At 42.3% G+C, this 27,902-nt stretch overlaps 1 protein-coding gene across 3 annotated transcripts; it reads right to left on the minus strand.

The window, feature by feature from the left end:
* Nucleotides 1-610: 610 nt before the first annotated feature.
* ING3 (inhibitor of growth family member 3) lies at nucleotides 611-27,782 on the minus strand. Of its 3 annotated transcripts, none has more exons than XM_014601088.3 (12): nucleotides 27,629-27,782; nucleotides 27,445-27,516; nucleotides 20,643-20,743; nucleotides 19,252-19,317; nucleotides 17,993-18,089; nucleotides 14,392-14,463; nucleotides 13,920-14,039; nucleotides 12,368-12,426; nucleotides 11,700-11,890; nucleotides 7,598-7,790; nucleotides 6,420-6,458; nucleotides 611-1,537 (listed from the first exon to the last, which is right to left on the minus strand). In XM_014601088.3, exons 1-12 carry the CDS (start codon nucleotides 27,654-27,656, stop codon nucleotides 1,421-1,423), a joined length of 1,155 nt encoding a protein of 384 aa, XP_014456574.1. In that variant the 5' UTR covers nucleotides 27,657-27,782; the 3' UTR covers nucleotides 611-1,420. The 3 variants fall into 3 exon arrangements, with proteins under 3 accessions (XP_014456574.1, XP_006258135.1, XP_006258136.1); XM_006258073.4 differs by having other exon boundaries at nucleotides 12,368-12,525; nucleotides 27,629-27,781; XM_006258074.4 differs by having other exon boundaries at nucleotides 12,368-12,525; nucleotides 27,625-27,781.
* Nucleotides 27,783-27,902: the final 120 nt, after the last annotated feature.

The following is a 27,902-nucleotide window of genomic DNA, read 5'->3' on the forward strand; positions in this document are numbered from 1 at the left end:
TCTTCCCCAAAATCTGTAACTGTACAGACTGGGGAGCAGTGGCTGCTGCTTTTTTCTACCTCTCAGTCCACTGGAAGAGTGGGGCAGGGACAGACTAGCTGCCTTACCAACTCCTCCCCACAGCACCTTCTCAAGACAGGCATGACCCCAGCCTTTAGAAAACAGGCCACCAGGAGAAGTTAAGCCAGGGGAAAGTGTTATCTTCCAGGATAAACTATTCTGGCAGGTTAAACTGATATAACCTAGCAACAATCAGGGTTAAATTTTCTCCTGGAGTGGTCATTTTTGCTCTGGGAGAAAAAGCCTTACTATCTATCCACTTCCGATTTCTATTGGGAGAATGGCAATTCTCCCGGTAGGAAATAAACATCTGTACCTGGCCCACATTCCCTAATCCAACATTTATTTGCAAAGGGAGTCTTTAAAGGTTCCCATATAAGTCCTGCAGTGCCTGTACCCAGAACCTTTTGTGTCAAATACATAGAAGAGAATTTTTCTTATATGTTGCTATCAAACTGAATCTTCCACAGCATATTTTTGTGGTTGTACAAGAAGAAATGCTTTATGCAAATTCAACTATGTTCTTCAAAGAAACATTTCAAGTGACAGGTAAATTCTAAGGTTTTATTTTTTTCTGACAAAGTATGCAAAGCATCAATATTGGCAATTGAGGGTTTTTCCTTTTTATTTTAACACCTAATACAATTCCAATTTAAAGGATTACTCGCACAAAAAAATAAACACATTTGGTATAAAAAATTTATCATCACTTTAACACCCTTTCTCTTATGACCTGCACCCTGTTTGGGGCAGAAACATATAAAGACTAATGGCACAAGTTTGTATTTTCTCTAAAGAAGTTTGTTATTATGTACCCAAGTACTCCAGAGGACACCAGCCCGCTTTATACAAGAACCATTTTCTTCAGCCTGCTGAATTTAGTTTCACAAAAGAAACAAAGCTATAAAGGCATTTAAAAACCATTGTCTTATATTCTCTCTTTTTTAGAAGCACTGACTTTTTTGCACCATTTATATACATAATGTAACATAACAGCTCTTGAGTACAGTACATGCAGCAGAATGTCTGTTGAATATAAAACATACATTTAAAATCTTCACTTAGAATCCTTTGAAGACTGAATTATTGTAGAATGCCCACTGCTTAGAGAAAATGGTTGGAGAGTACAAATGTCTGCATATGTTGGCCATTGGAACAATCCAAAGCCAACTGGAATATTTGTAGCACATCAATAGTGCATAAATAATTTACTTACAATATTAAAACACAACTAGCAAAATTAATAGTTCAATATCTTATGACTGCTAAATCTTTTAAGTGGTTGCAAAGAAGTGTTTTGTTTTCTTTTATTAAGTCCTCTATAAAATCTTTAGTATGTACTTTGTTTTCCAAATGAAGTTTATTTATGTCTACTGCCTCTTCTCTTCATTGCAGCAGTACATTGTGGACAATACCATTTTCCTTTTGGTGCCTCTGTCAATCCAACACAGCCATAATGGAACCACTCTATAGGGCACTGTAAAACAAATTTACAGGAAAAGTTTTATTACACCTGTGGCAAGAAAAAGATATTTATGAAAACAGAAGCACTGCTCTGGATGATATAATGAAGGCTTGTAACCTATTCACTATATGCAAATTTAAAAGGGAAAGAAGTCCAAAAATAAGAAGGATAGAGGAAAAACTCCACTTCCACATATACACTCATTTATACATATAAATTAAACATCAGCTGCAACCCTGGACTAATGTACCAAAGTAAAAGTTTAAATCCAAACTTAGGAAAAGATTTAAACAATTTTGTTGCATGTTAAAAAGCACAGTTGTAATTGCATAATTACTCACTGTGTGTAAGTGTGTCAGGATGAGTTAATAAGCTAAAATTGAATATTTAACCAAGAAAACACCAAACCAAATCATAGAACAATTTTTCTGAACTATCATCAATAGATACTGTGCCTGAATGAAGCAAAAGTTCAATTATTTCGATATGAATGATGATCTCTCAATAAAACATAAGATCACATACCAAGGAGAGTACTATAACAATACAGTGAAAAGGGAAGACAACCTGAAGAGCAACTGAACTGGCATGCATATTAACTCACATTAATCATGGTATTTCACATTATACTCCTAGGTAAATTTTAGATTCTAATCATAGAATCAGAGAAAGTTAGGGTTGGAAGGGAACTCAGGAGCTCATCTAGCCCAACCTCCTACTCAAAGCAGGACCAGCCCCAACTTGATCATCCCAGCCAACGCTTTGTCTAGCCGGGTTTTGAAAACCTCCAAGGATGGAGCTTCCATAACCTCTCTGGGTAACCTGTTCCAGTGTTTTACTACCCTCCTAGTGACATAATTCTTCCTAATATCCAACCTAAGCTTCCCTTGCTGAAACTTGAAACCTGTTGCTCCTCATTCTGTCATTTGCTACCAATGAAAACAGTCTAGTGCCATCCTCTTTCAAGCCCTGCTTCAGGTAGTTGAAAGCTGCTATTAAATCCCCACCTCAGTCTTCTCTTCTCTAGATTAAATAAACCCAGTTCCCTGAGCCTCTCCTAACAAGTCATGTGCACTAGCCTTCTCACCATTTTTGCTGCCCTCTGCTGGACTCTCCAACTTGTCCACATCCTTTGTGTAGTGGGGGGCCCAAAACTGAACACAGTACTCCAGATGTGGCCTCACTGGTGCTGAATAGAGGGGAAGAATCACTTCCCTAACAACACACCTACCAATGCAGCCCAGTATGCCATTGGCCTTCTTGGCAACAAGGACAAACTGTTAGCTCATATTCAGCTTATTGTCCACTGTAACCCCCAGATCCTTCTCTGCAAAGTTGCTGCCCAGCCAGTCAGCCCCCAGCCTGTAGCGGTGCATGGGATTGTTCTGTCCTAAGTGCAGGACTTTGCACTTGTCCTTGTTGAACATCATGATATTCCTTTTGGCCCAAACCTCCAATTTCTCTAAGTCACTTTGAATCCTAGCCCTAACCTCCAGTGTATCTACTACTTCCCCCAGCTTGGTGTCATCTGCAAACTTGCTGAGGGTGCACTCTATGCCATCTTCCAGGTCATTGATGAAGATACTGAACAAAACCAGTCCCAGGACTGACCCCTGGGGCACTCCACTTAATACTAGCTACCAAGCAGACATTGAACCATCATTTACTACTCTGAGCCCAATGCTCCAGCCAGTTTTCTATCCACCTTACAGTCCATTCATCCAGTCCATACCTCCTTAGCTTGCCTGCAAGAATTATGTGGGAGACTGTATCAAACACTTTGTTAAAATCAAGGTATGCCACATCCACAAAGCCAGTCACCTCATGACAGAAAGCAATGAGGTTGGTCAGGCATGACTTGCCATTGGTGAATCCATGCTGACTGTTCCTAATCATCTTTTTCTCCTCCAAGTGCTGAGAAAGGGTTACTAGGAGGATCTGCTCCATGATTTTTCCAGTGACTGAGGTGAGCCTGACTGGTCTGTAGTTCCCTGGATCCTCCTTCCCTTTTTTAAATATAGGCACTATGTTTGACCTTTTTTCAATCATCTGGGACCTCTCCTGATCACCACGAGCTTTCAAAGATGATGGCCAATGGCTCTGCAATCACATCAGCCAACTCCCTCAGCACCTTTGGGTGCATCAGCCCCATGGACCTGTACACATCCAGCTTTTCAAAGTAGTCCCTAACCTGTTCTTTCAGCACTGAGGGATGCTCAGCTCCTCCCCAAACTGTGCTGCCAGGTGCAGTAGTCTGGGAGCTGACCTTGCCTGTGAAGACTGAGGCAAAAAAAGGCATCGAGCACTTCAGCCTTTTCTGCATCCTATCACAAGGTTGCCTTTCCTGACTTCATCCCTGAGCGATGCTCTATATTCTTCCCTAGCCGTCTGTCCAAGTTTCTACTTCTTATAAGCTTCCTTTTTGTGATTTAGTTTGCAAAAGCATTCCCTGCTAAGCCAAGCTGGTCTTCTGCCATACTTGCTAGTTTCCCTGCGCATTGGGATGGTTTGTTCCTGCACTCTCAGTAAGGCTTCTTTCAAGTACAACCAGCTCTCCTCGACTCCTCTCCCCTCAGTCTGGCTTCCCAGGGGATCCTGCCCACAAGTTCCCTGAGTGAGTCGAAGTCTGCTTTTTTGAAGTCCAGGGTCCTTACTCTGCTGATCTCCATCCTTCCTTTCCTCAGGATCCTGAACTCAATCATCTCGTGGTCACTGCTGCTCAACTTGCCATCCACTACTACATTCCCCACCAATTCTTCCCTGTTTGTGAGCAACAGGTCAAGAAGAGCATGGTTTCTAGTTGGCCACTCTAGGACTTGCAGCAGGAAGTTGTCCCCAACATTTTCAAAAAAATTCTTGGATTACCTGTGCACTGCTGTATTGCCTTCCCAGCAGATGTCAGGGTGACTGAAGCCCCTCAAGAGGACCAGGGTCTGTGATCAGGAAACTACCACTAGCTGTTTGAAGAAAGTCTCATCCACCACTTCCTTCCTGGTCTGTTGGTCCAGAAACCAGACCCCCACCACAACATCACCCTTGTTGCTCTCCTCTCTGACCCTACCTCAAGACTCTCAACAGGCCTACCTCCAGCTTCATACTGGAGCTCTGAGCAATCATATGGATCTTTATATAAAGTGCAACCCCTCTCCCTTTTCCCGCTCCCTGTACTTCCTGAACAGTATGTACCCATCCAGACAGTGCTCCAGTCATGCGACCTATCCCACCAAGTCTCTGTTATTCCAATCACATCATAGTTCCGTGATTGTGCAAGGACTTCTAATTCTGCCTGCTTGTTGCTTCAAACTTGATCAGACAACTGGGTCACACTGCTTTCATATTACCTGAGAATCTGTACTATTACCTGCCTGATTTTCATTGCTAGTCTCTCCCCACCACACTTTTGCACCACTCAATTTTCTTACAGAGCTCCTCTGGTTGTCAACTGTGTTAAGTGTTAGAATATTCAGTGAGTTATAGAAAAGCAAAATGATAAGTGGCAGATAGCAAAAACAAACTAAGACCAAAGCCCACTAAGACCAAGAGAGTAAAAGTGGTACACCTCTATCAGAAAGCCTCAGACCGCAAAAATGTGTCACATTTGTGCTTCCATAAAAAAAAAAAAAAATGGTGGCGGCAGAAAGCTCAAGCAAACAGACATCCAGGCTTCTTGTCATGCTGCAAATGCCCAACATTGTGGCCATGACAATAGGTGGCAAAATTTGTGTTTTTTTGTGGAGGACATTGGTTTGCTCTCCAGCTGCCCCAGGCAAGCACTCCCAGGGCTTTGGGAGCCCCATCTTATGTAGGTTTTGGCTTGTGGAGCCCTGAGAGTGCCTGCCCAGGTTTCTGTTTGCATAGACATGTCCTGGGAATCTCGTGGCAGGGGATTCCCCAAGCACATGTACTGTGCTACTGGGCTGACTCAGGGTGTACTTCTGCAAGTATGGGGACCCTAGGTATCCCTTGGCTGGGGGCATGCATCACCAGGAACATTAATTGCTCTGCTGCATTCCAGCTCAGAGCACCCGGGGTTCCCCTGTTTTTAGGTGTCCCACAGATGGGACACCAGCAGTAGCAGGGGCCTGATCCTAAGAGACAAAGGGAAAGATCTGTGTTGCCCAATAAAGCGTATTAGCTGTGCCAGGACACATCCAGACATAGATGATCCTACTCTAAGGACAGTGTCTGTTTATAGCCTCTGTATTAAATTTATATCCAGACTGATCCCACTCCTTGTAGAAATAGGAGATCAACAACAGCACCACTATTATTACCAGTTTGTAATACTATAATATTTAACAGAAAAATGTACTGCTTAGTTGTGGAGCTATTTAAGTCTGTCCAATATGAGGGCTTAGGACTGATTTCCATTTCTGGAAGTTTATATTTACCCCAATTTCCTAGGAAAAATATGTAGACTGAGTTCAACTATTAAATCTGGATAGAAAACAATTTAAAAAAATGATTGCAAGTTAAAAAACACTTAGAATATTTTACTTATCTATCTCTCTGCCCATTTTCTACTTAGACAATAGTTTGTCAAATTACTGCAGGATCAAAGATAAAACACAAGCCCCCTCCCCGACAAAACCAGAAACACAGTGAACAGTGGAACACAAACCATAACCAGGATGCTGATCTTTCCCTCCTGAAAGTTCTACTGCAATTCTCTTTCAATTCCTTCTCTACTTTACTGTGCTGCAATCATTTTTTCATTTCCATACTTTTAAGCTAGCTTTTGAAAAAAATAATCACTACTTAGTAATTTTCACTTTAGACTGAAAAGTAGAAAAGTTATTTTAGCCAACATGAGTTTCAGTGTTATGCACACAAAAGCCCCACACAGTGTAGGAGCACAACCCTCACCCCACGTCTTTAGCATTTTGTTACTTACATCTTGGTTATCGCATCCCACCATTTCACCATACGATACCTAAGTTAAAGAGTAAGATTTAACTATTAATATAGTGACTTATTAGTATTTACAACATTATTTAATTTTTTAAATAAAATATTTTTTTATTGACAGAATTTAAAGGAATACAACTAGTTATCTTCTGCAAAGCAGTGTATCAGTGTTATTAATGTATAAAACCAAATGATTTTCGAGGTCAAATGTCTTATGCAAAAATAAATTCATGTTATGCATAGCTGAGGTTGGATAAGAAAAGTGAACAGTTCTATGTGACCAGAGACAATGATGAACACTACTTTAAGTCTGAGCTGACAAATGTGAAAAGAATGTCCTTAGTTTCTCTTTCAGGTGCATGTTTTAGAACAATGCCAGATGGCACGCTTGTTTGTTTTTAGAAAAGCAAAATTCTTTCATTAAATTTTATGAAATTCTGAAAACATTGCTGTTCATCCTTAGTTTTATAGGAGCTTGTTTTCATGAAACACAGATCCAATGGGACCATTTCCCCATGTTCTTCCTCCCTGAAATTGCCTATTTTAAGTGATAAACTCAGGGTTGTTGGTTGTAGCTGTACTGGTCTAAGGTCATAGGCAGACAGAGTTCATTGAGTAGATGTGATATCTTTTATTAGACCAACTAAATAGCTGGAAAAAATGTTCTTTGCAAGCTTTTGGGCACAAGCACTATTCAGGCATAGGGAGAGTCTGTTGGTGTTGTGTGTGCTCTCCTGGGTGGAACAGAAGTCAAAATGCAACGTAGAGGTGTAAAGTGCTAAACACTGCATTTGTGTTCACCGACTATGAACAAAGGAAATTCAGCTGCAAAAAAATGCTTATTAATTCAAATTATGAGAGTATGTTTAAAACTGTTCCTTCTCCCCTCCCCCCCATCCCAATAAAGAGGAAAGAATGTCCTGTAAAAACGACAATGTACAATGTACTGGTTGTTGTCACTACCAGTGAATCTGGATTCGAGTCACAACAAAGTATTGCATTACCGTTGCATCTCAGTGCTTCAATGGCCTTTGTTTACATCACCAATTAGAATATATTGACAATGTTAGACAAAAAAGTATGCACTGGAAATCCGAGCTATAAACTCATCTGTGGGATAGAAAAATGATATCATACTGAAGAAGCAGTTCTGCTTCTACTTACCTGATTACAAATACAGTAGCGTGGTTCATTTGGATCATAGGTCCAGTCAACTTGGTTGTTAGAATCAGATTCTGGTATTACTGCTGTTTGCTGCGATAGTTCCTGTGCTAAAGCAGATGATGAAGAACACGATGACAAAGAGGAGGAGGAGGAAGACGATGAGGACTGCTGGCTTGAAGACTTATTATTGTTTCTGAAAGATGAAGAGATACAGTAAAAAGTCTTTTAAAGCAAAACCTGTTTATTCTCAAAGATATAAGGCATGGATAGGGCTAGGATTCAGAATAATCTAGACAAACTGAGGACTGGGCCAAAAGAAATCTCATGAGGTTCAACAAGGACAAGTATGAAGTCCTGCACTTAGAATGGAACAATCCCATGCATCAGTACAGGCTGGAGGGTTGACTGGTTGGGTAGCAGCTCTGCAGAAAAGGACCTGTGGGTGAGAGTGGACAATGAACTGAATGAGGCATCAGTGTGTGCTTGTTGCCAAGAAGGCTAACAGCATACTCGGCTGCATTGGTAGGTGTGCTGTTAGGGAAGTGATTCTTCCCTTCTATTCAGCATTGGTGAGGCTACATCTGGAGTACTGTGTCCATGTTTAGGCCCCCCACTACAGAAATGATGTGGACAAATTAGAGAGAGTCCAATGGAGGGCAACAAACATGGTGAGGGAGTTGGGGCACATGACTTATGAGGAAAGACTGAGGGAACTGGGCTTATTTAGTTTAAAGAAGAGGAGACGGAGAGGGGGCTTAATAGCAGCCTTCTATTACATGAAGTGGAGTTTGAAAGAGGATGGAGCTAGACTGTTCTCAGTGGTAGCAGATGACAGAACAAGGAGCAATGGTCTTAAGTTGCAGCAACAGAAGTTTAGGTTAGATATTAGGAAAAATTTTCTCACTAGGAGGGTAGTAAAACACTGGAACAGGTTACCCAGAAAGGTGGTAGAAGCTCCATCCTTGGAGGTTTTCAAAATCCAGCTAGACAAAGCTTTGGCTGAGATGATCTAGTTGAGGCTGGTCCTGCTCCCAGCAGGGGGTTGGGTTACATGAGCTCCTGAGATCCCTTCCAACTCTAACTTTCTCTGATTCTATGAGTGCTGAAAGGAAAGTCTGAGGTGCTCACCCATGCTATAGTGCTCATGTCATTCTAACGAAATTGTTCTTGCTACTTTCTAAAATTTAAACAGAATACTGTATGTTCTTGCACACTAAATGCCTCCAACAACACACGCACATTGTTTTGAGGAGGGCAAAATGATGAAAAAGATTCTTCCAGATTTATGGCTGCATAGATGAGTGACAGAATCTAATCTTCATGTCACGCACTCTCCCTTTGCTGCTCAGCCAAAAGGTGAAACTGTAGCTTCTGCTGAAAATTAGTTTCTGTAGGTGGATCTAAGATTTTTGAAAATTGCTAAAAACAGTCAGCAGGGTTGTGAAATAAGAGGAGAGACCAAAAGTAACTAGCAGATGGCAGAATTAGGTTAGTGTGTTTAGTGGAACTTCAAGACTATTAAAAAAGAGAAACAATCTTTAACACCTGCAGAGTGAAGAAAAGTAAGCCATTAAGGCAACCGATTCCCTCAGCTGCCTGTACAGAAATGTCATTGCTGTTGTCAGGCAGATGGATTTAAACTTTCAAAGTGAGATGCTTCTATACTGGGGGGGGGAACCCAAACAAAAAAACCCAACCAAACAAAATCAGCTTAAGATGCACACCCCAATTCTGGAAGAGTAATTTTTTTGGGGGGAAAAAGGTGTACATCATATATAAGTAAATAGAGCAGTGGTTTATTATCAGAAAGTAAATGACTGTCTTTTTTCACTACAGAAGGACATATTATTCCAATTGATGGATTTTAACAGTGTAAAACTATCAAAAAACATTTAAACTTTAGCTTGCAGTGAAAGACCAATGTCAATGATGCATATTCTAACTTGCAAGTTAGAAGTAAAAGAGAACATTCACATAAATTATATGTGCATAGTATGTATTAAGTAATTGCTTTTTGAAGCTAGTCATTTTACATGCTCTTCCACATGTGCGACCACTGATACCCTACAGCAGAGGTGTTAAACTTATGGCCTGTATGTGGTCTACAAGGCTTGTGGAGAGGCCAAGAATTTGGGGGTTGAGTTAACAGGTGCAGGGCCTTCTGCTGAAATCCAGAGCCCCCTTGACAATACGTCAGCAGGTGGGGGGGAAACAATGGCTGTGAAAATCCCCAGTCATTGCCACACTGGGATCTAGTTCATGAAGTGGAATGAGTTTAAAGCATGCTCTACGGTAAGAAGAAAACCGCCTTCAAACAAATACTTAAACCCCTCCCCCCCCCCAACATGTTTTAGGTTAGAGCAGTGGTCTCAACCTTTTATAAAATAAGAGCACCCCACCACAACTTTTTTGAGTTTGGCAACACCCCTAAGTTGAAAACCACCACTGTGTACTGCCTTTGCTTACTAGGTCTGTGTGAAATACCATCGTTTCAATGTCCATTTTGCTGCTTCGAAGGGACCATGTTTCATTTCATTGTTTCGAAGCACTGTTTCATTCAGTTAAAACTGTTTCGACGTTTTGTCCGTAGGCTATAATGGGGAATCATGAAAATGCCTAAAACATTGCAATTTGTTGCCTGATTAGGATGCAAATTGCAAGGATGGTAGCCCCTTTTGAGGACATGAAGCCTGCAGAGTTCTCTCAGAAACTGCACTTCAAAGTTTCAAAAGCAAAACTCAAGACACTTGGCGGCGGCAGCAGCCTCTTGTCATATGGGCACAGATCCGGGGGGCCTGCACCCCCAGGACTGCAGGGCTGTGCTGGACTCCTCCCAGGGGTGTGGGTCCCTGGATCTGCGCCAGACGACAGGAGGTTGCCACTGCTGCTGGGGATGTGGAACCATTCAGAGCACAGCACAGCAGCAGGAGGTGGGCGGAGATAGGGCTGTGCTCTGCCTCCCGCCATTGGGCTGAGTTCCATGGGGGTGCGGAGCTGCTCGGAGTGTAGCCCTGGCTCTCGCCTGCCACCAGGCTGCGCTGAAACTCGAAACGTTTCGAGTGCCTTCATTTCGTTTCGAAAGCTGTTTCGAAGCTTTGTTTCATTTCAATTTCACTGTTTCAAACTTGAAACATGTCGAAACAGCTTTGAAACAAAACACTCAGTGAAATTTTGCACAGCCCTACTGCTTACCTCACTGGTTCTCAACCAGGGGGCTGCCACACACTCCTGCCTGTATTAGGATTTTCTGATAAACGTAAAGCATCCAGGAGCAGAGGCATAACTAATGAGTTTTATGACCCAGGCAAAATTCCTGCATTTCCCTGTGGGAGGGGTGGAGGTGGTAGGAAGGAGAAAGAAGAGTGGTATTACATGCCCTGGGTGTCCCTGCACCCAGGTCTGCTGGGTGTGCAGTACAAAGGGCTGACTCCAGGGCCCAGTCTGACCCCTCCAGGAAAGCAATCCAATAAGGCTGTGGCCAGAGCACTTTAACAATAATTTTTTTTCTGTAACACCCATACCATAATCTGAACTTGGAATAAGTTAACCAAAGCTAGTTAAATGATAGTGTTATTATTATCTATAGCTAGCTACAGAATAAGTGGGCTTGTTCTGTGCATAAGACCAACAAAATCCTCGAAGCGCCAAAAGGCTGTAAACAGATGGGTAACTCTTTTGAAAAGCTGCATGTCTGAGTTATCTAGCTTTAACAATGTGTTACAGAAATTATGTGATAAATGATCAATCAACTTAATGCCAATGCTGGTAGAAATGTGCCTTTTCCAGGAAGTAGAATCAAAAGGAGTTTTCCAGATAACAACACAGTTAAATCATTCTATGAAAATATTTTAAAAACATATCTGGATTATGAAGTTTGTTTTAGGAAACTATTCAACAAGAAAAATATTCCCAGTATGACCCATCCAATTTAACAGAGAGCTCAGCTGTATTCATACTTAATACTGGTAATATCTAGGGGATTTTGTTAAAATAAGCCAACTCCCTTAATATCTACATTTTAGCACGCTTCTGCCATAACACACAAGGGCAAATCTGAACACAGCTGAACAAAATATAAACATGCCAAAACAAAAGAACCTACTTGCTTTTTCGACCACTCCGTGAATCCGTGTTTGATGAACCTAGTGTTTGTGTTAACGTAGATGCCAGAGCTGATGATGTATACCCAGACGAGTCTCTTGATAATGAAAATTCTCTACCAAGTTGAAAGTCATTGTTCTTGAAGGCTTCATAGCTGGCTTTCAGGCTGGATGTTCTTCTTCCTTCCTTCATCTAAAAGAAATACTATTATTAGGAAAAAAAGTGTTCAAATACTATAGTTCCTACATAACCACCTACAGTTAGTGCTATCCTGTTAACTACTAATTGTACAATTATTTTATTTTGATGGTAGCTATCCAGTTTAGACAGCAATAGAATCAGCTGAAGGAATAAACAAAACAAAACGCCATACCATCCTCCATTTCATGAAAGTCTCAGGATGAAACAGGACTCTCTTAATATAAAAAAGGATATTTTCCGAAAGAAAATATTGAATTCAACGGAAAGTGGATATGAAAATTCAAACTAAATAAAAGTATATATTTTTTCCCTCTAAGTAGCACTAAATAGCAAGCTTCCAAAATTTACCCCCTCCCCACCTTTATATATATATATATATATATATATATATATATATATATATATATATATATATATATATATTTTTTTTTTTTTTTTTTTTTTTTTTTTTTATTTTTTATTTTTTACCTGTGCTGTGGCTTGTACTGCTTGAGCTGCTGCCATGGTAATAGCACCGGCTCCAGATCCTGAAGATAATGAGCCCAGGTTATATGATGTCAATGGCTGAGAAGAGTTTGTATTGTATGCATTGTTGGAAGAGGATGATGAATTACTGTTTCGACACCCTTGATGAACAGAATACATTTATGAAATTTAAAGTGAAACTAAAAATACCTTTAAATCTTAGTAAGCTGAATACCACCTATACATATACCAGTTAGTGAACTTTACAAGTGTAGGGTAGGATGGCCTGTGCTGAGCTGCTATACTGCCATGATCAATAGATGGTTTGATTTATCATTTGTATTTGCCCCTTAACTGTTTTGGTGTGGAAGTGACTGCTTCATGTCAATCCTTACTAACTGGTCTAATTAATTAAACAAAATCCATTTATGATGTTTAGTCTAATTTTTTGGTTGAAATGATGATCAAAATAATGCATGTTCTCAAGAAGGAGAATGAAATATGATAATATATTGATAGCATTCCTAACATAATTACTAAAGAAAGTCAAATAGAATTTTAGGTAAAGAAAGCCACGTAGTGAACTTTTTTTTACTGTAATACAACATTGCAAAACAGTTAATTAACAACTGCTGCTGAAAACTGCAGTTCCATTTGACTTAGTGTATTTTGCATAAACAAGGAACACATTTTAAATAGGAAAATATAATGGCTATGAATGTAAAAATATTTAAAATGGCAGAAGGGTATTAAGTAACTCAGAAGTTCCCAGAGTCAGATAATGTACTACACTGCTCACTATTAAGTAAACACCGTCCATATTTAAAAAAGCAAAAGAAAATGCCCTCTTTCTCTTTTAACATTAGATCACCAAGACCAAATAGTTTTCCTACAGATGCCAGCCAGGCCTGCAAAGTGTAAATTACAAGACCATGATCAAATTAAGAGATAAGAGGCAGAAGCAGCAATGAAACTGATCTGATGCTTCCAAAAGTTCAGCTGGAGTTTAATTTAATTACTGTGCTGCTGCTTTCTGTCCCCCACAAAAACAGGAACCATAAGCGCATTCTTCTTGAAAATGAAGTAATTCAGAGTATACACAGTTACTTCCTCTCTTCTAAAATATAAGACAACTCAAAGGGGCTGTCTCCTCTCCATGTTGTTAAATGATAGGTATCACCTGCCTTCCTGCGAATCAACTATTCTTCTCCACTTTGGAGATAGGATAGATTATTTTTCTCTCAAAAGGAATGTGAAGGCATTTGACCTGTAATGTTCTCATTGAGGCTTGAACAAAATTCCTGGAAGCAGAAAAAATTGTGGTAGTCCTTGCAAGTGTCATAAGACAGGACAACTAACCCACAGCTGTGAAAATGGAAACAGACCTGGTATGCCTCAGGGCCAACGGTGAGAGAGGACAATCCCTCCCAGTTATGCATGTTCAAAGAGAAAATTCTAGATTGAAAAATATTAACTTTGGAATTCAAAGACCCAACTGTATTTGAGAAGACAGGTCTCTCCTCCCAACCTCCAAAGCATGCTTTAATTGTATTACCCGGTGTATTTTCTTTAGAAGCATCTGAAGTAAGCGTAGATAGAAGGGCTTCAGATTTAAACTTCTTTTCAGGAACATGATCTGTAGTACTATGGTGAGAAGATGGATTATGTTTCCTTTCTGTTTGAAGAAAGCAAAATGCAATTTCCTATGAGATTTGAAAACAAACAATGCTCAAAACAGAAAGCTTAAGAATGCTGACTATAAATAATGAAAGAATAACTAGGTATTATAACCATATTCATTGACAATTGACACTGTTCCAAACAGACCCCATCTTCATTCTTGGGCCTCCCTTAACATATATCTTTGCCATTAAATTGTATCAAATTCTGTGTGGAATATTCTGAAATAAAGAATTACAAGGAGACCTCTGGACACACACAATTCTGACCAAAACGCTATACCCAAAAAGTTTATAAAGGTTTTAGTCATACATACAGAATAAATAAAAAAATCCTTTAAAACTTACTTTCTACTGGAGTATGTGAATGAGCATGATGGTTATTCACAGGCTGAGATGGTGTATCCAATTCCAGAGAACCTAACAGAGTTAAAAAGGCAGTACAATTTAATGCCAATTTTGCATGTTAGTCAAATTTTATCTTGCAAACCATCTTGATTTGTAGATCTGACATATATCTTTATCTATAGAAAGTAAAGAAAAACTAAGAAAGAAGCAGTTATGTTCATTTTACCTAGAAAGATTTTTCCCTCAGATTTTCCTCCCCAATGACAAGAAAAGCACTGCAAACCACTATAGATACTGATAATGTATGTCAAGGTGACTCAAAAATAAGTATCCAAACTGCATTCACAATGAAAGGTTTTTGGTGGATTGTAACAACTCCAAGCACCAAGCATGCTCTCCTCCTCCTCTTACAGTTAATTTGAGATGGCCAGAAATTGATTTATAGCTCACTAATGCCAAACAGAGCTTTTCCACTAACTAAAATGAGTTTTGGATTGGACTCTAATTTGTGCATAATTCAAAATACAGCAGCTTAGACAAGCCATTTTACTATGCAGCAACTGCAAGCTTGTTTTGAGGTCATTTTTAGCATTGTAAACGCCTTCTTAGAAACATAGTACTCTTCCCACTGTCACCAAGGAAACGATCGATTAAACAAACAATCAAAATCCAGACGTCCCTACTGAACTTGACTTGGACTATGTCTTAACTGCATTTCCAAGGCAAGCTTTCTGATATTATCTGCTTTTGGCAGAGAATGAAAACAAGTCCAAAAGGGAACATGTCTAAATACTCCAGAACTTATTTAAGTACAAACAAAAAACATTTTTTGTAGTACTGGAACTCAGAGGCCAGATGATCAAGATAAGAAAAATGTGAAAAAGCAATTTTTTCCCCAGAAACACAAAAAATAAAAGGATGGAAGTAAACTTTTCAATAGGATTTTGGATGAACAGAAATGTGTTAGTTTATCCAATCTGAAGGTTAATATAACTTTTTTGAATTATAGGCCAAGCAACACCTGTACAGAAGTTAGATTAATTCTTTTCTTGACTTATAGTCAGATGCTCAAAAACTGTACTAATTGCTATTATTGGCTGTATTGCATCTTTCCTGATCACCGCTTTAAAAATAAATAATCATAAATAGAAGTAACTAAATTACATCTTGAAAATGTTCTGTGTAAACCAGCATTATTCAGGTCATGAACTAGTTCAGAGCCTGCCCCCTGGTGGAAAGTATATTATGTGTCTTTATTCTTTGGTCAGTTGAATGTTAGAGGCTCTGATTTTTTATTTTTGGGTACTTGGGTAAAAAAAAGAAGTAAAAAAAAAAAAAAAGAGAGATATTAAGATATACCTACTAGAGCATATATTTTATATATCTGTGGATTTCTCCAAGATGCTTCTATCTATTCTGATAGTTCCATGGCTGAATAAATGTGGAAGTAAATTTACTTAAATTAAGAATGTACTCCGTTCTACCTCCACCTCGTTTCCTGTTTGTGAACAATATTTCAACATAGTAAGTACATAAGCATTTTGTTTCTGAATATTTAATATTTGTATAGTTTTATCATGAGTCATCTCTCTAGTCCATTCTCACTTAAGTTACAATTTTCCTAATGTTAGGATTAGACACAAAGGTACACTTATTTTAAGATTTACTGCAGTTACACTTGACCTTGTATCTTTAAATACAAAGAACTCACGTGCAATAATTGCTTCCCAAAACACAGACAACATGTCTAATGTGATATTATTACCCGTATTATAAATGATGGTATTACAGTGTTTATTAGGCATTTGATTAGCAACAATTGTAGCAAAATGTCTCAAGTCCACCCAAGGAAAAAAAATAAGGTAACTTACCAAGACTAGACTGGATCTTAAGTTTGAGGAGGAACAGAAACAGTTTTTCTGTACCCACAGGTACTGAAATCTATGTTTTGTGAAATGTATTTTGGGTCATAAACTTACTAAGAAGAACCTAAAATTTAGCTAAGTGTATGAAATATTTTATCCATTTGTTATTAAATAAAAAAATCCAATCCCTGAAAACAAAAAAGGCACTGAGCCAGTTTTTATATTTGCTCTCAGGCCAGCAGCACTACTTTGATTTCAGAACACAGTTATACAGCAGATATAATAAAGAGAAAGATTTTTGAGGGGAGGGTAATATTTATTGGACCAACTTGTATAGCTGGGAGAGAAGAGACAAGCTATTAAGCTTCAAGCACCTTTCATTTGGTCTGGAATAGCGGCATTCACTGCCCAAGTTATGAACAGGTTAGGTTAACTAAAGAAATGTTATCAATTATATTAATGAATCTGGCAACCTGAAAGGGGAAGCAGACAGTTGCAAGTACAGCAAAGAAAAGTTTGCAGAATGAGACATGAGAGTTACATTATAATGAACCATAAAACCAATGTCAAGATGCTGCAGTAACATTTATCTATTGACACCTCCAGGCAATTCAGATTACTGTAGTATTTGTAATGTGGAAACATTACAAGGCAGGGTAGAGATGCACCTGTTGTTCTCTATCTTTTCAGAGTCCAGGCATGCTTCCACAACTTCTCTGGATGGGGTGGCACCCCCAGTTTCAAACCACTGTTGTGTTTAGGTGTCAACTGGATGGTGCTACTTCCAGGTACCCTGCATGCCTACTGTACAGCCAGATCAGAAACGAATGTAGCACACGTGCACACTCCTCCCACATTAGGGTACTCCAATAACCCTAAAGCAGGCAGAAGAGCCTGCTTGTGCTGCAGCCCTTTCTGGTCCAACCCCGCATGAGTCTGCCAGAAACATGAGGAGTACAGGACAGGTGTCAGCTCTCCTGCCTGCTTCAGGGTTATCAAAGAACTCTAATGAGGCAGGAGGAGCATGTATACCAGGGGCAGGCAATTATTTTGGGCAGAGGGCCACTTAGTGAGTTTCAGCAAGCCATCGAGGGCCACATGACAGGCAGCCCTGGGCAGATTAATATTAATTTTCTAAATTTTTTAGGGGCCCCACAGGCCAGGCCGCATTTTGCCCACCTCTGATGTACACGTACTGTAGCCCTACATGTGGGCAGTTTTACCTGGCTGCAATAGTGGCACTTGCATCACAGCACCCCAGCTGAGAACAATTAACTGAATCAAAAATACATAAGCTTACACGAGTAAGCGTTCACTTGATCAGATGCTATGAAATATACCAAGTACATAGTCACGGCAACTTTTCACAATTAAGCTAAGCAAGTATTTTTCTTTTAACACCCAAAACCACAAACAGCACTTAACTTTAACTGACATGCCATACCTGTAAAAAGGAGTAATCGAAACCAAAACAAATTTTACAAACCTTGATTGGACCCAATCATCTAAGAAACAGAACGTGTTTTGGTTACCACTTAACTAACTGGTAGTTTAGGGAGCAAAGCACATTTTTTTCAGTAGGTTCAAGAGAATTTTCTGCTGTAGGAAACAAAGCATCTTTAGCTTATGATCTAAAAGAGTTCTTGGAGAGAATAAGAAACCTGAAGAACTGAAATTAGCTTGCAAGATTTTCATTTGCCAAACTGACAAAGCAACGTTTTACAACGTATACTTACGCCTTTCTAATATTTCTGTAATTCCAGCATTATCTGCCTCAAGTTCCATTTTAAATTTAGCTAGTTCTTGGTCCAGCTTTCTCAAGTGACGATCTACCTGTTTCAAAAGAAGATCAAAGATCACTTCCAAAATCCCATACTATTTAATGGTATTACAATTCTACATCCTTTCAGAGGATTTAAGAATTCTGTATATTTTAATGAAATGTGTTAGAACACAGAGTCTGCAAATTCCAGGGACAGTGACATTTAAGAATACCTTAGAAAGCACTTAGGCTTAAAAATCTCTCATCCATCTGCATCACACAGCAGAATAGCATGTGCCACTGCACCAGGAAATTAAACATTTTTTTGCAACTGCCAGCTAACCAAAAGTTTAAGAATGCATTAACTCAGGGATATCAAACGTATGGCCTGCAAAGCCATGCTGTCTGGCCTGCAGGGCTTTTGAAGGAACTGGGAATTCAGGGATGGGGCAAGCAGAAATGGCACCTGCTGCTGAAATCTGAGGTATGGAGTCCCACTAGGGATGTGTGTTGGCTGCAGGGGGAGAGCAATGTCTGTGCTAACTCCCACAACCACTGATGCATCCAGATTCAGTTCATGGTCTGAAACTGGTTGGGGGCTGGAAGGTTGTGGGGCAGAAGGGAAAGGGGGGGGGGGAGTTTGACACCACTGCACTAGCTATACAGTAAGAAGAAATGGAGCTGAGAAATCATTCATGTATTTTAAAACATACTGTACAAGTTTATAGTTTAGTTTGCATAGTTTTTTTGCCCCACTGGATATAAAATAAGGATGTTGAAAACAGTAAGTATACACAACATATTAAAAAGATCCTGGCCTGTTTTATCCCCATCTTTTGATAATGAATTAAGAGATTTAAAATATTTTGACACTTAAGAGCATCAGTGTACTAATAAAACAACAGCTCAAGTCAAACCTTCAATTAGCAAAGTTATTAAATTCATTCTGGCTGAGAAAGAAAAAAAAATAGTTGGACAAAATCCATCATTCATGGTTCTATAGTTCTTGTACAAGAGGTAACAAAACAAAAGTAAGAGATAAAGTGGAAACATGACTTTTTTGTTAAAGCAAAAACAAACAAACAAACCAAAACCAACTAGTTTAAAAGGTACCTTTCACATTGAGGCATAATTTTAGTACTTCTGCTGTTTTATGCAGATAAGTAGGTATTCACCAAATAAAAATAACTTGAGAATATGTTAAAATATGCACTTAATATATTCCTTACTTACCAAGTCATATATCTGATTTGCCAATTGTACCTTCTCATCTGCATCTTCCAGCGCTTTATAATAGTCCTGTTGTAAAGAGATTTTTAGTAAAATAATTGAAATGATTGCATTCCCTATCTTCACTCTATCTCATACTGAATTAGAAGTTAGAAAAATCCCATCTATAAGATAACTAGACTCTCCTAATAATTAAATTACATTTTAAGAGCACATACTTGACCTTTTTTATTTTTCTAGGACAGAAACACACCAAGGCAGCTGTGCAGCTGCCTGTTTCCTCTACTGCAACATAGGAAACACAGGCTTCAAATCTATTCTGTTGCATGTTAGACAAAAAACTGCAGGGATGAATCAATATTCACCATGGCATGTTTGCCATCTCTCACAGGTCTTTTTATAAAGTTGTAATTCTCCCTCAATGCAAACTGCTAACTGGTCCCCCAAAACAGTTTTGTGGGGCATTTATACACATGCTCCAGAAGTGGGAGGGGGGAAGGCACTTTAATTACAGCAGCTCCGAAAGCCTAGAGTGTCTCATCTATCAGTGTTCCCGTACTTCAAAACAGCGGCAGGGGCACTTTACCTAAAGCTCATTGAAAAAACTGAAATTAAATTGAAATGCAACAAAATTATTAGAAATCATATTTAAAACAACAAAGGAAGATACTTTTCATACAGGGCATAACTAACTTGTGAAATTCATTGCCACAAGATGTTGTAGAGACTGATAATCTAACCAGCTTTCAAAGTGGATTAGCCAAATTGATGAAGGATAGGGTCCATAGGTAGGTATTAAGCATGACCTTAGGTAATTCGTTAGGACTCTCTAGGCCTTAGAATGCTGGAAGCTGTGAAGACTGGGGCAGGGGAAGGGGCAAATCAGTCTGGGTAGGTCCTGCATATATATTCTTCCCCTTAGCATCCATTCTCTGCCACAGATATATGAGAGACTCTCCTATAGACAAGGGCCTCTACAGAATCCAAGAGAAAATGCTTCTATTAAGGAGAACTCAGCTTCTTTCAAAGACTCAAAAGCAAACATGCAGATAGTAAAAACCTGAGACAAAATGATTTGGCAGTTAGCAGTGGCGACTTGCGACCCACTGTATCTGACAGGCAGATATCCCATGTACCCATGTATTCCTACAAGTCTTCAAACATTAAGTTTTATCGGGGGGGGGAGGAGAGGAAAGAGGAACAACCCCCTTAGAAGTTTCTGGTACCCCTAACTTCCTTCTCTTCGGCAGTTCAACTTGCCTCATTCAATGTCTAATCCAAGCCACAGTGCTGAACAATTTTTAAATTAAATTTTCCTTAATTTTACTATAAATTATCAAGCTATCTTTTTGAAAGACCTTAGAGAGTTAATCTTTCAAATGTGATTGCCTTACTTTTTTGATTGACGTCATTTGTTCTTCTCTCCATTCAGGTTTGTTTTTCTTTGCATTCATAAAAAATTCATTTACTCTCTGCTCTAGTTGATCCATTGCATCTGCAGCACAGAAAAAAATGTTAAGAACCATGTTAATCTCCCAGGTATATAAATCTTATGAACCTTGAATAAGGTGCCAGGGTTTTTCTTAAACCAAGTTGGCATATCTGAGGTGCAAACTATCGTAATAAAGAAACATGTGACAGAGCAGCGAGGGAGGAAATTGTTTACCTTGATTTCCAAGAAGCAAAAATTGCATTCTGGTATGATTTTCATCTAGAATCTTGAACCTTCCAGCACTGAGCAGGCAGGACTCCCAAGTTCTAAAGGGTGTTTTGTTTTGTTTTTAATCCCTAAGAGCAGTAGTAGTGGGTTAAAGTAAGATCCAAACTCATGACCCAGGTCTGTATATTGCTGACCTTTGACCTTTCTAGCTAGTTACAATTTAAATAAAAAAAACAAGTAATCCAAAAATTGTCCTTAAAAAAAGGAAAGAAACAAATAGAAGCAAAATATCCACCACCTCTAATTAAAGATAGCCTCTGAGCTCTACAAGGAGATGGAAGAGTATAGGAGAGTCCTGCCAACAAAGCGGGTAACTACATATTCTCATCAGATACCACCATCTGGGCAGGATTTTCATTATAATGAACTCTGCTTGAGAGAGGGCTTAAGAAGAAAAAAGTAAAGTCACTAATAAAATAATAAAATTAACTATGTTGCTCATGTTGTTCTTGTTTGGTTATTTTGCTAAAAGCATTTTCAGTTTTAAAAAACAGACAAAGTGATACCTTTTGAAAGCAGGTGACTAACCAAAATAAGAGACAGCCCTACAGCCCCTCAAAATGACCAAAAAACACGCAAACGTAGGAATGGGAAGAGTTTATTTCCCTATTTTGGAAATAAAGTTCCAATAAATTCTGTAAGACTTGAAGACGGAAGGAGGATTTCTCCGCTGCACGCAAACAATAGTGCTTTGTAGAATGGGTGGAATAAGTACGTGGCTACCTGGCACATTTCCAAAACCAGCAGCTGCCTCTATCAAAAATTAGCCTTAACAGACTTCCAGTTCCAGGCTGGATAGATGACAAAACTCTTCAGTATATATTTGGACAGCTTTTAGTAACGTTCAAAAAATGGTGTCAAATGAAACATTAAGCAGCACTGTATAACACAACGGTGTTAAAAGATCTGCTCCATGGGTCTGGATCCCATGCAGGGATTCAGAGACAGGACTCACCACCAAGTTCCAGGCTATGGAGCCTCATTTTGGCAGGGAGGGTAGTCTAATGGTTTCAGCCACCATATATAAAATACCTGAACATCTTTTAGGATCCAGCACTGGGAGAAAGGCCTAACAGAAATGGGCACAAGGGAAAAGTAGAGACAGACCTACCAACTCACCAGTAAGGAACTCATTTGTAAAATGGTGTCATTAGTCTTTAGGATAAACTAACCCTTCTACAATTTGGTGCAAGATTAGAGCTGAAGACTTGTTACCTTTACAAAGTCACTACATTACAATAATTTGGCTTTTTTGAATTTACCAGAAATCACTAAATGAAATGACTCAAGACACACTTTCCTTAACTTTTATCAGAAGTATAGAGGTCCTTAAGGAATTTGGTGCAGAAACAGAAGTGCAGATGCTGCAGAAACAGAAGTCTACCATGATCACAAACTGACTTAGATCTTAAGACTCAGAGCCTAGTGAAGTAGTTTATGTGCTGCCCAAGACAAGGATGCATGCTACCTGTGGTAAGCAAACCTTAATCTTTCTGGATCATGGTGTATGCATGAGAGGACCTTCACCAGAACTTTTGATGTGTATGCCTAGGCAGGAGTATGGAGAAGCAGCAGCTTCCCAGACCTTCCATCTCTCCGTTAGACCACTGAGACAGATTCCAAAGGCCAGACCAAGTCTAGACATTCAGCACCTTGATGGCTGTAGTTGTATGTGCATCTGAGTTGAACCCAGATCTCCTGCATGACAGGCAAGGATTCTATCACTGAACCATAACAGTGGGTTCATGCTACCTGTAAGCACTGCAAAAATAAAATTGCTATTCTTACTTTAAGTCCTTTTGGGAAATGGCCCTCTGTAAATCTTGAAGACAAGTCAGTTATTCAAATGCTCCACTATGCACGATGTCTTCTTGGGCAAAAAACCACTAGCTTACAACGTAAAGGCCTGAAGTCACTAATTCTTTTTCCAGACAATGAGGTCTTCACATGACTGACAGTGACTTTTTTCAACATTAAAAAAAATCGTTAGGACCTTTGTCTGTGCTAATACCATTGAGGCCAGATAAGATGTCAAGTGAAAAGTGAATCCCTTTGAAGTGTGTCATGCCTCTAGAAGGTTGTCCTTAAAGTAAAGGCAAGCACCCTTTTTCGTGTGGGTAACTGGAACCCAAGAGAACGGGGGGTGACTTTTCTACCCTTGCTTTCTCAAATCTTCAAAGGAGTTACTCTCTAGTGCACAAGCTTCTTCTTGACCATCCATCCACTCTGGATGGAAAGCCAGAAAGACAATAAATACTTCACTTGAAAAATCTCCACTTCAAGGCTCAAAAGTCTGGATACAATTCAGCTGAGCTTCAATATCGCCATGGTTATCTCAAATGGAATAGTTGTAACCTGCTACTTACACTTTTTCCATTACTGCTTGGTGGCAAGAAATACCCCTTCATTAGCTGGTGCAAGATATGATCCAAGAGCAGCTCAAATTCTAATGGAGAGAAGTTTTTGGCCAGGTGCTCGAGTCGCAGCACCTGCAGATTTCTGAGCCATCACTAACTTAGGAGTCAGCTGACTAAACAGTTGTTCAAAATGTGGAAATATGGAATTCTGCACTGCCAGAAGATTCTTCTGGTTTATCTATAGCATTTAACTGGTGGGAATCCTCACAAGTACTTAGACCAGAAGAGATGAGAAAGGAGCCTGAAATTTCTACAATGCTTAAAGATGCTCTCTCTTGCTATGCAAAAGTTACTGGGAACACAAGGTGCATGTCAAAACATTTCCTACAGACTTCCAGGGCCTAAATGTTGTGTTTATGAAGGCACACAAGGTTCTTTAGGTAAATGTGATATCTTGTATTAGACCAGGGGTGGGCAAAATATGGCCCATGGGCCAAATCCTATCTGGCCTGTGGAGCCCCTAAAAAAAATTTAGAAAATTAATATTTGTCTGCCCCAGCTGTCTGTCAAAGATGACAACAGCCAGGGGCAGTAGGACCCAGGGGAAGCCCCAGCAGGCTCCTGCAATAGCAGGGTCCACCCAGACCCACCCCACAACCAGAAGCCCCTGAGAAGGAAATTCAGGTAAAAAGAGGAAGTGGGGAAAGTGGTAGTGGGGGCAGGCGTGCAGGAGTGTGGGGCCTATGCCAGTGTCCCGGGGCCAGCGCTGGCAGGGCCCAGAGCAAGTGGCAGGAACATGGGGTGTAGGATGGCAGGGGTCTATGGAGCTGGGCTCCACTGTGCCAGCAGGGAGAGGGGAGCTGGCCCAGCTCCAAAGAGCCCCAGCCAGCTGGGACCCTGCACTCTTGTCGCCTGCTCTGGGCCATGCCGGTGCTGGCACTGGCACAGGTCCCACACTCCTGCCCAGCTGCCACGTGCCTGCTTGCTCCCAGCCCCGTGGCGGGCACAGGTGGGAATGACCGCAAACAGCACTGATCCTGCACACCCTGTGCTCGTCCATCCGGGCTGAGCAACAGCAGCAGCAGGGAGCAAGCCAATAGTTCAGCAAGAGGGAAAAGCTGCCCCTCCCCCTCCTGCTGCCAGCATTCCCTGCCCATTTGGGGCTATCCTGTCTGTCCACCATGTCCCCACCACCCATGGAGCAGTGGTGGCAGTGGAGAGAGAGCACAGGTAGCCCTGTGTGGGCTCCAAGCAGCTGCCACAGGGAGCACCGGTGGTGGGAGGTGAAGCAGCTGCTTTTCTGCCGCTCCAGCAGCTTTTCGTGCTCTGCCACTGCTGCTGCTCAGGCCACTGAGTGAACCTGGAGCCGCTGCGGCGCCCAGGCTGACAACAGCGGTGACAAACAAAGTGCAGCTGAGTGCAGAGGAAAAGCACTCCCCCTTCCGCTGGGCAGTTTGCTGGAGCCTGCTCCACGCTAGGCTCTGCTGTGGCTCTTTTGCCGCCAGCTCTGTGGCCACGTGAAGCAGCAGCACTGGGCAGCACAGAGCCGGCAGCAAAAGAGCTGCAGCGGAGCCTAGCATGGTGTGGGCTCCCCCAGCAAACACAGCCCAGAGGTGGTAAGGGGGGTGTATTTTCATTTGCCCTGGCAGCAGTTCGTGCCCTGCTACTACTCAGCCTGATGGGCGAGCCTGGAGCCAGTGCAGGGCCCAGGCTGGCAGCAGCAGTGAGGAACAAACTGCAACTGAGGGGAAAAGCGGTCCCTCCCCCTCCCGCCACTGGCACTCCCTGCAACATCTGCTTGGAGGCCACGTGGGGCTGCCTGTGCCCGTTCTCCATTGCCACAGTTGCCCCATGGGTGGCAGGGGCACAGAGGAGAGGCAGGACAGCCCTGCATGGGCTCTGGGCGGCTGCCACAGGGAGCACAGGTGGCAGGAGGGGGAATGGCTACTTTTCTCTCATGCTGAGCAGCAGCTTGTTCCCCACTGCCAACGGTGCTCAGCCCACAGGCGAGGGTGGGGCACGTGGGGTCAGGGCTGCTTGCAGTCATCCCTGCCTGTGCCACAGGGCTAGGGCTGGCGGGGCTAGGAGCGAGTGGGTGTGCGCAGCCAGATGGGAGCCGTGGCTTCCGCTACCGGTAGTTACGTGTAGGCAGCAGGGCAGCCCCAAGAGGGAGGCAGCTGGCTCTGTGTGCTCTGTCCTGCTCCCACGGTGATGGATGAGCCCAATAAGGTGCTGCCCATGCACCAGGACCGCGCCAGGCTGGGCAGGACCCTCCACTCCTGCGCACAGCTGAGAACAGGGGGATGCAAGCAGGGAAATGCCCACTTTCCTGCCCACCCGCTGGCCGCTCTGCACCCTGTGTCTCCCATACCCACAATACCATACCCAGAGACATCCCAACAAACCCCCATACCCAACCACACAAAGCTCCCCACAAACCACCTACCCCATACCTCCTGACACCCATGCACACCCGACACAGTATACGACTGTATTTTGAGCTTTTATGCAATCACTTCTACATATATAGCACAAACACACACAAATCAGATAATAATATTTTTTTAAATTAAATTAAAATATATCATTATGGGTGCCTGACTTTTACTATATAATTTATTTCCACCACCACCTTAGATGGCAAACCCTCTTCCCCAAAGGAGTACTTGCAGGGGCAAGGAGAGGGACTTCTGGTGGCAAAGGTCAGAGGTTAAGCAGGTGGGACTTCCAGTCCCAAGATGGTGACCAGGGAGCGGGGCACCTGGCAAGGAACGAAGCTACCCATGCGGACCTCTACAGCTTGCCAAAACTCGGTAAGTGGCCCTCTGCCTGAAATAATTGCCCGCTCCTGTATTAGACCAACTGAGTAGTAGGAAAAATTGTTCTTTGCAAACTTTCAGGCACAAACACCCTTCTTCAGGTTTATCAAGAGTTTCTGTGAAGAGATTTAGTACCTGACACAGCACAAGAGAAAAAAAAAAAAGCATTAAAAGTGGGACTAAAACTTTGAGGATGAATAGATGTGATTTGGCCAGCTCCCCAAACATATTCTGCCACTCATGTGGTCTCAACTTGAGCTTGTTTACTCTTAGTTCTGCCTTACTCTTTAAAAGAACACATTGCCTCATATCATGAGTGGAGTCCCATGGATTTCAAGCACTGTAGCCTGAAAAAGACGGAGCATGGGATGCATAAACGCTATTTGCTGGCAACACAAAGTTTGGAGTTGTGGACTGGGATCTCACCCAGGAAGAACGGGATGATCTCGAGGACCAGAGAAATAGAAATGCTATTTCACAGTCCAGACACCAGCGCAAACACCAAGACCTCGTGCTGTAACTGAGGTGTCAGCCCACAGCAGGCATGAGGTTGCATATGGGTGCCACCAAGGTGACAAGGCAGGTGGGGTTGAAATAGAGTTGCCAACCCTCCAGGAATTGGAGATAAATTTCCAGGAGACTGCTGAGTCACCCAGGAGATAATATTTCTTTTAATAAATGCCCTATCGTTTAAGTGTCAACCTCTGATTTATACAGTTGTCCAGTGGGTTTTTAAAACGCAACAGTCATGTGCATTTGCCTTCCTGACTGTCATTACATCATGTGATGAAGCCTCCTGGAACAGATTCAAACAGACTTGGTGACCCCAAGTAGAAATCAAGCAAGTCCATGCAAAGCAACAACACGGCAATGAAACTGAAGAATAAAACAGGGAGGAGGAGGAAGAAGGAGAAGGAGGGGGAAAAAAAGCTGCAGACAGGACCAGGCAGTGTCGCCCCCTCCTGGGTCTTCTGGTCTCCCACGTGGAGACTCCGCTCAGCAGCTCTCTGCCGCCCCGGGGAAGCGCAGCCTGGCGCTGCTGCCCCCACGCGGGCACCCAGCCGCTGCCAGGAGAAGCGGCAGGGCAGCAGCGCCGCCCCCGGGGACCGCCTGCACGCGGGGCTCCAGCGCTCCGCCCCTCTTTGCGCGCGGCCCCGGCAGCAGCAGCGGCGGCACCGCCTCCCCGCGGGGCAGCGCCCGGGGCCGAGCGTGGGGCGGGGGCTGGAGCTGGGCCCGCCCCCCGCGGGCGGGGAGGAGGGGGGAGGGGAGCGCGGGGCGGGGCGGGGCGGGACTCACGTACTCTGCACCTGCAGGTCCATCTCGCGCATCTCGGTGAACCTGTCGCGCAGATCCATGGGAAGCTGCTCGATCACTGCGGGCACACGGGGGGAGGGGGTCAGCCGCCGCCGGAGGCAGGGGAGCCGCCGCGCCGCCCTCGCCCCCGCACCGCGCCGCCGTCCCCCCCCCCCGCCGCACGCACTCACTCTCCAGATAGTCCTCCAGATACAGCATGGCGGCGGCCGGGCCGGGCCCGCGCCCAGGGGCTCCTCGCTAACGGGCTCGTCCCTTCCAATATGGCGCCGCCGCCAACAACGCCAGCAGCTCGACTCAGCGAAAACAACATTGGCGGCGGCGGGCACTCGCCTTAACCGCGTTGCGATTGGCTGCCGCCCGCGCTGACGTACCCGGGCCCCGCAGCATCCTGGGACGTGTAGTCGCGCTGGGGACCCCGGCGGGGAAGGGGGCGGGGACTACATG

This window comes from Alligator mississippiensis, chromosome 4 (genome assembly GCF_030867095.1).
Source record: "Alligator mississippiensis isolate rAllMis1 chromosome 4, rAllMis1, whole genome shotgun sequence".
NCBI lineage: Eukaryota > Metazoa > Chordata > Crocodylia > Alligatoridae > Alligator > Alligator mississippiensis.

Coding starts and splice junctions, on each gene's coding strand:
- ING3 (XM_006258073.4), bottom strand. CDS start 27,656: ATGCTGTATCTGGAGGACTATCTGGAGA. Junction 12,526..13,919: donor TTCTAAAGAAAATACACCGG/GTAATACAATTA, acceptor CTGTTCATCAAG/GGTGTCGAAACAGTAATTCA. Junction 7,791..11,699: donor CGGAGTGGTCGAAAAAGCAA/GTAGGTTCTTTT, acceptor TTCATCTTTCAG/AAACAATAATAAGTCTTCAA.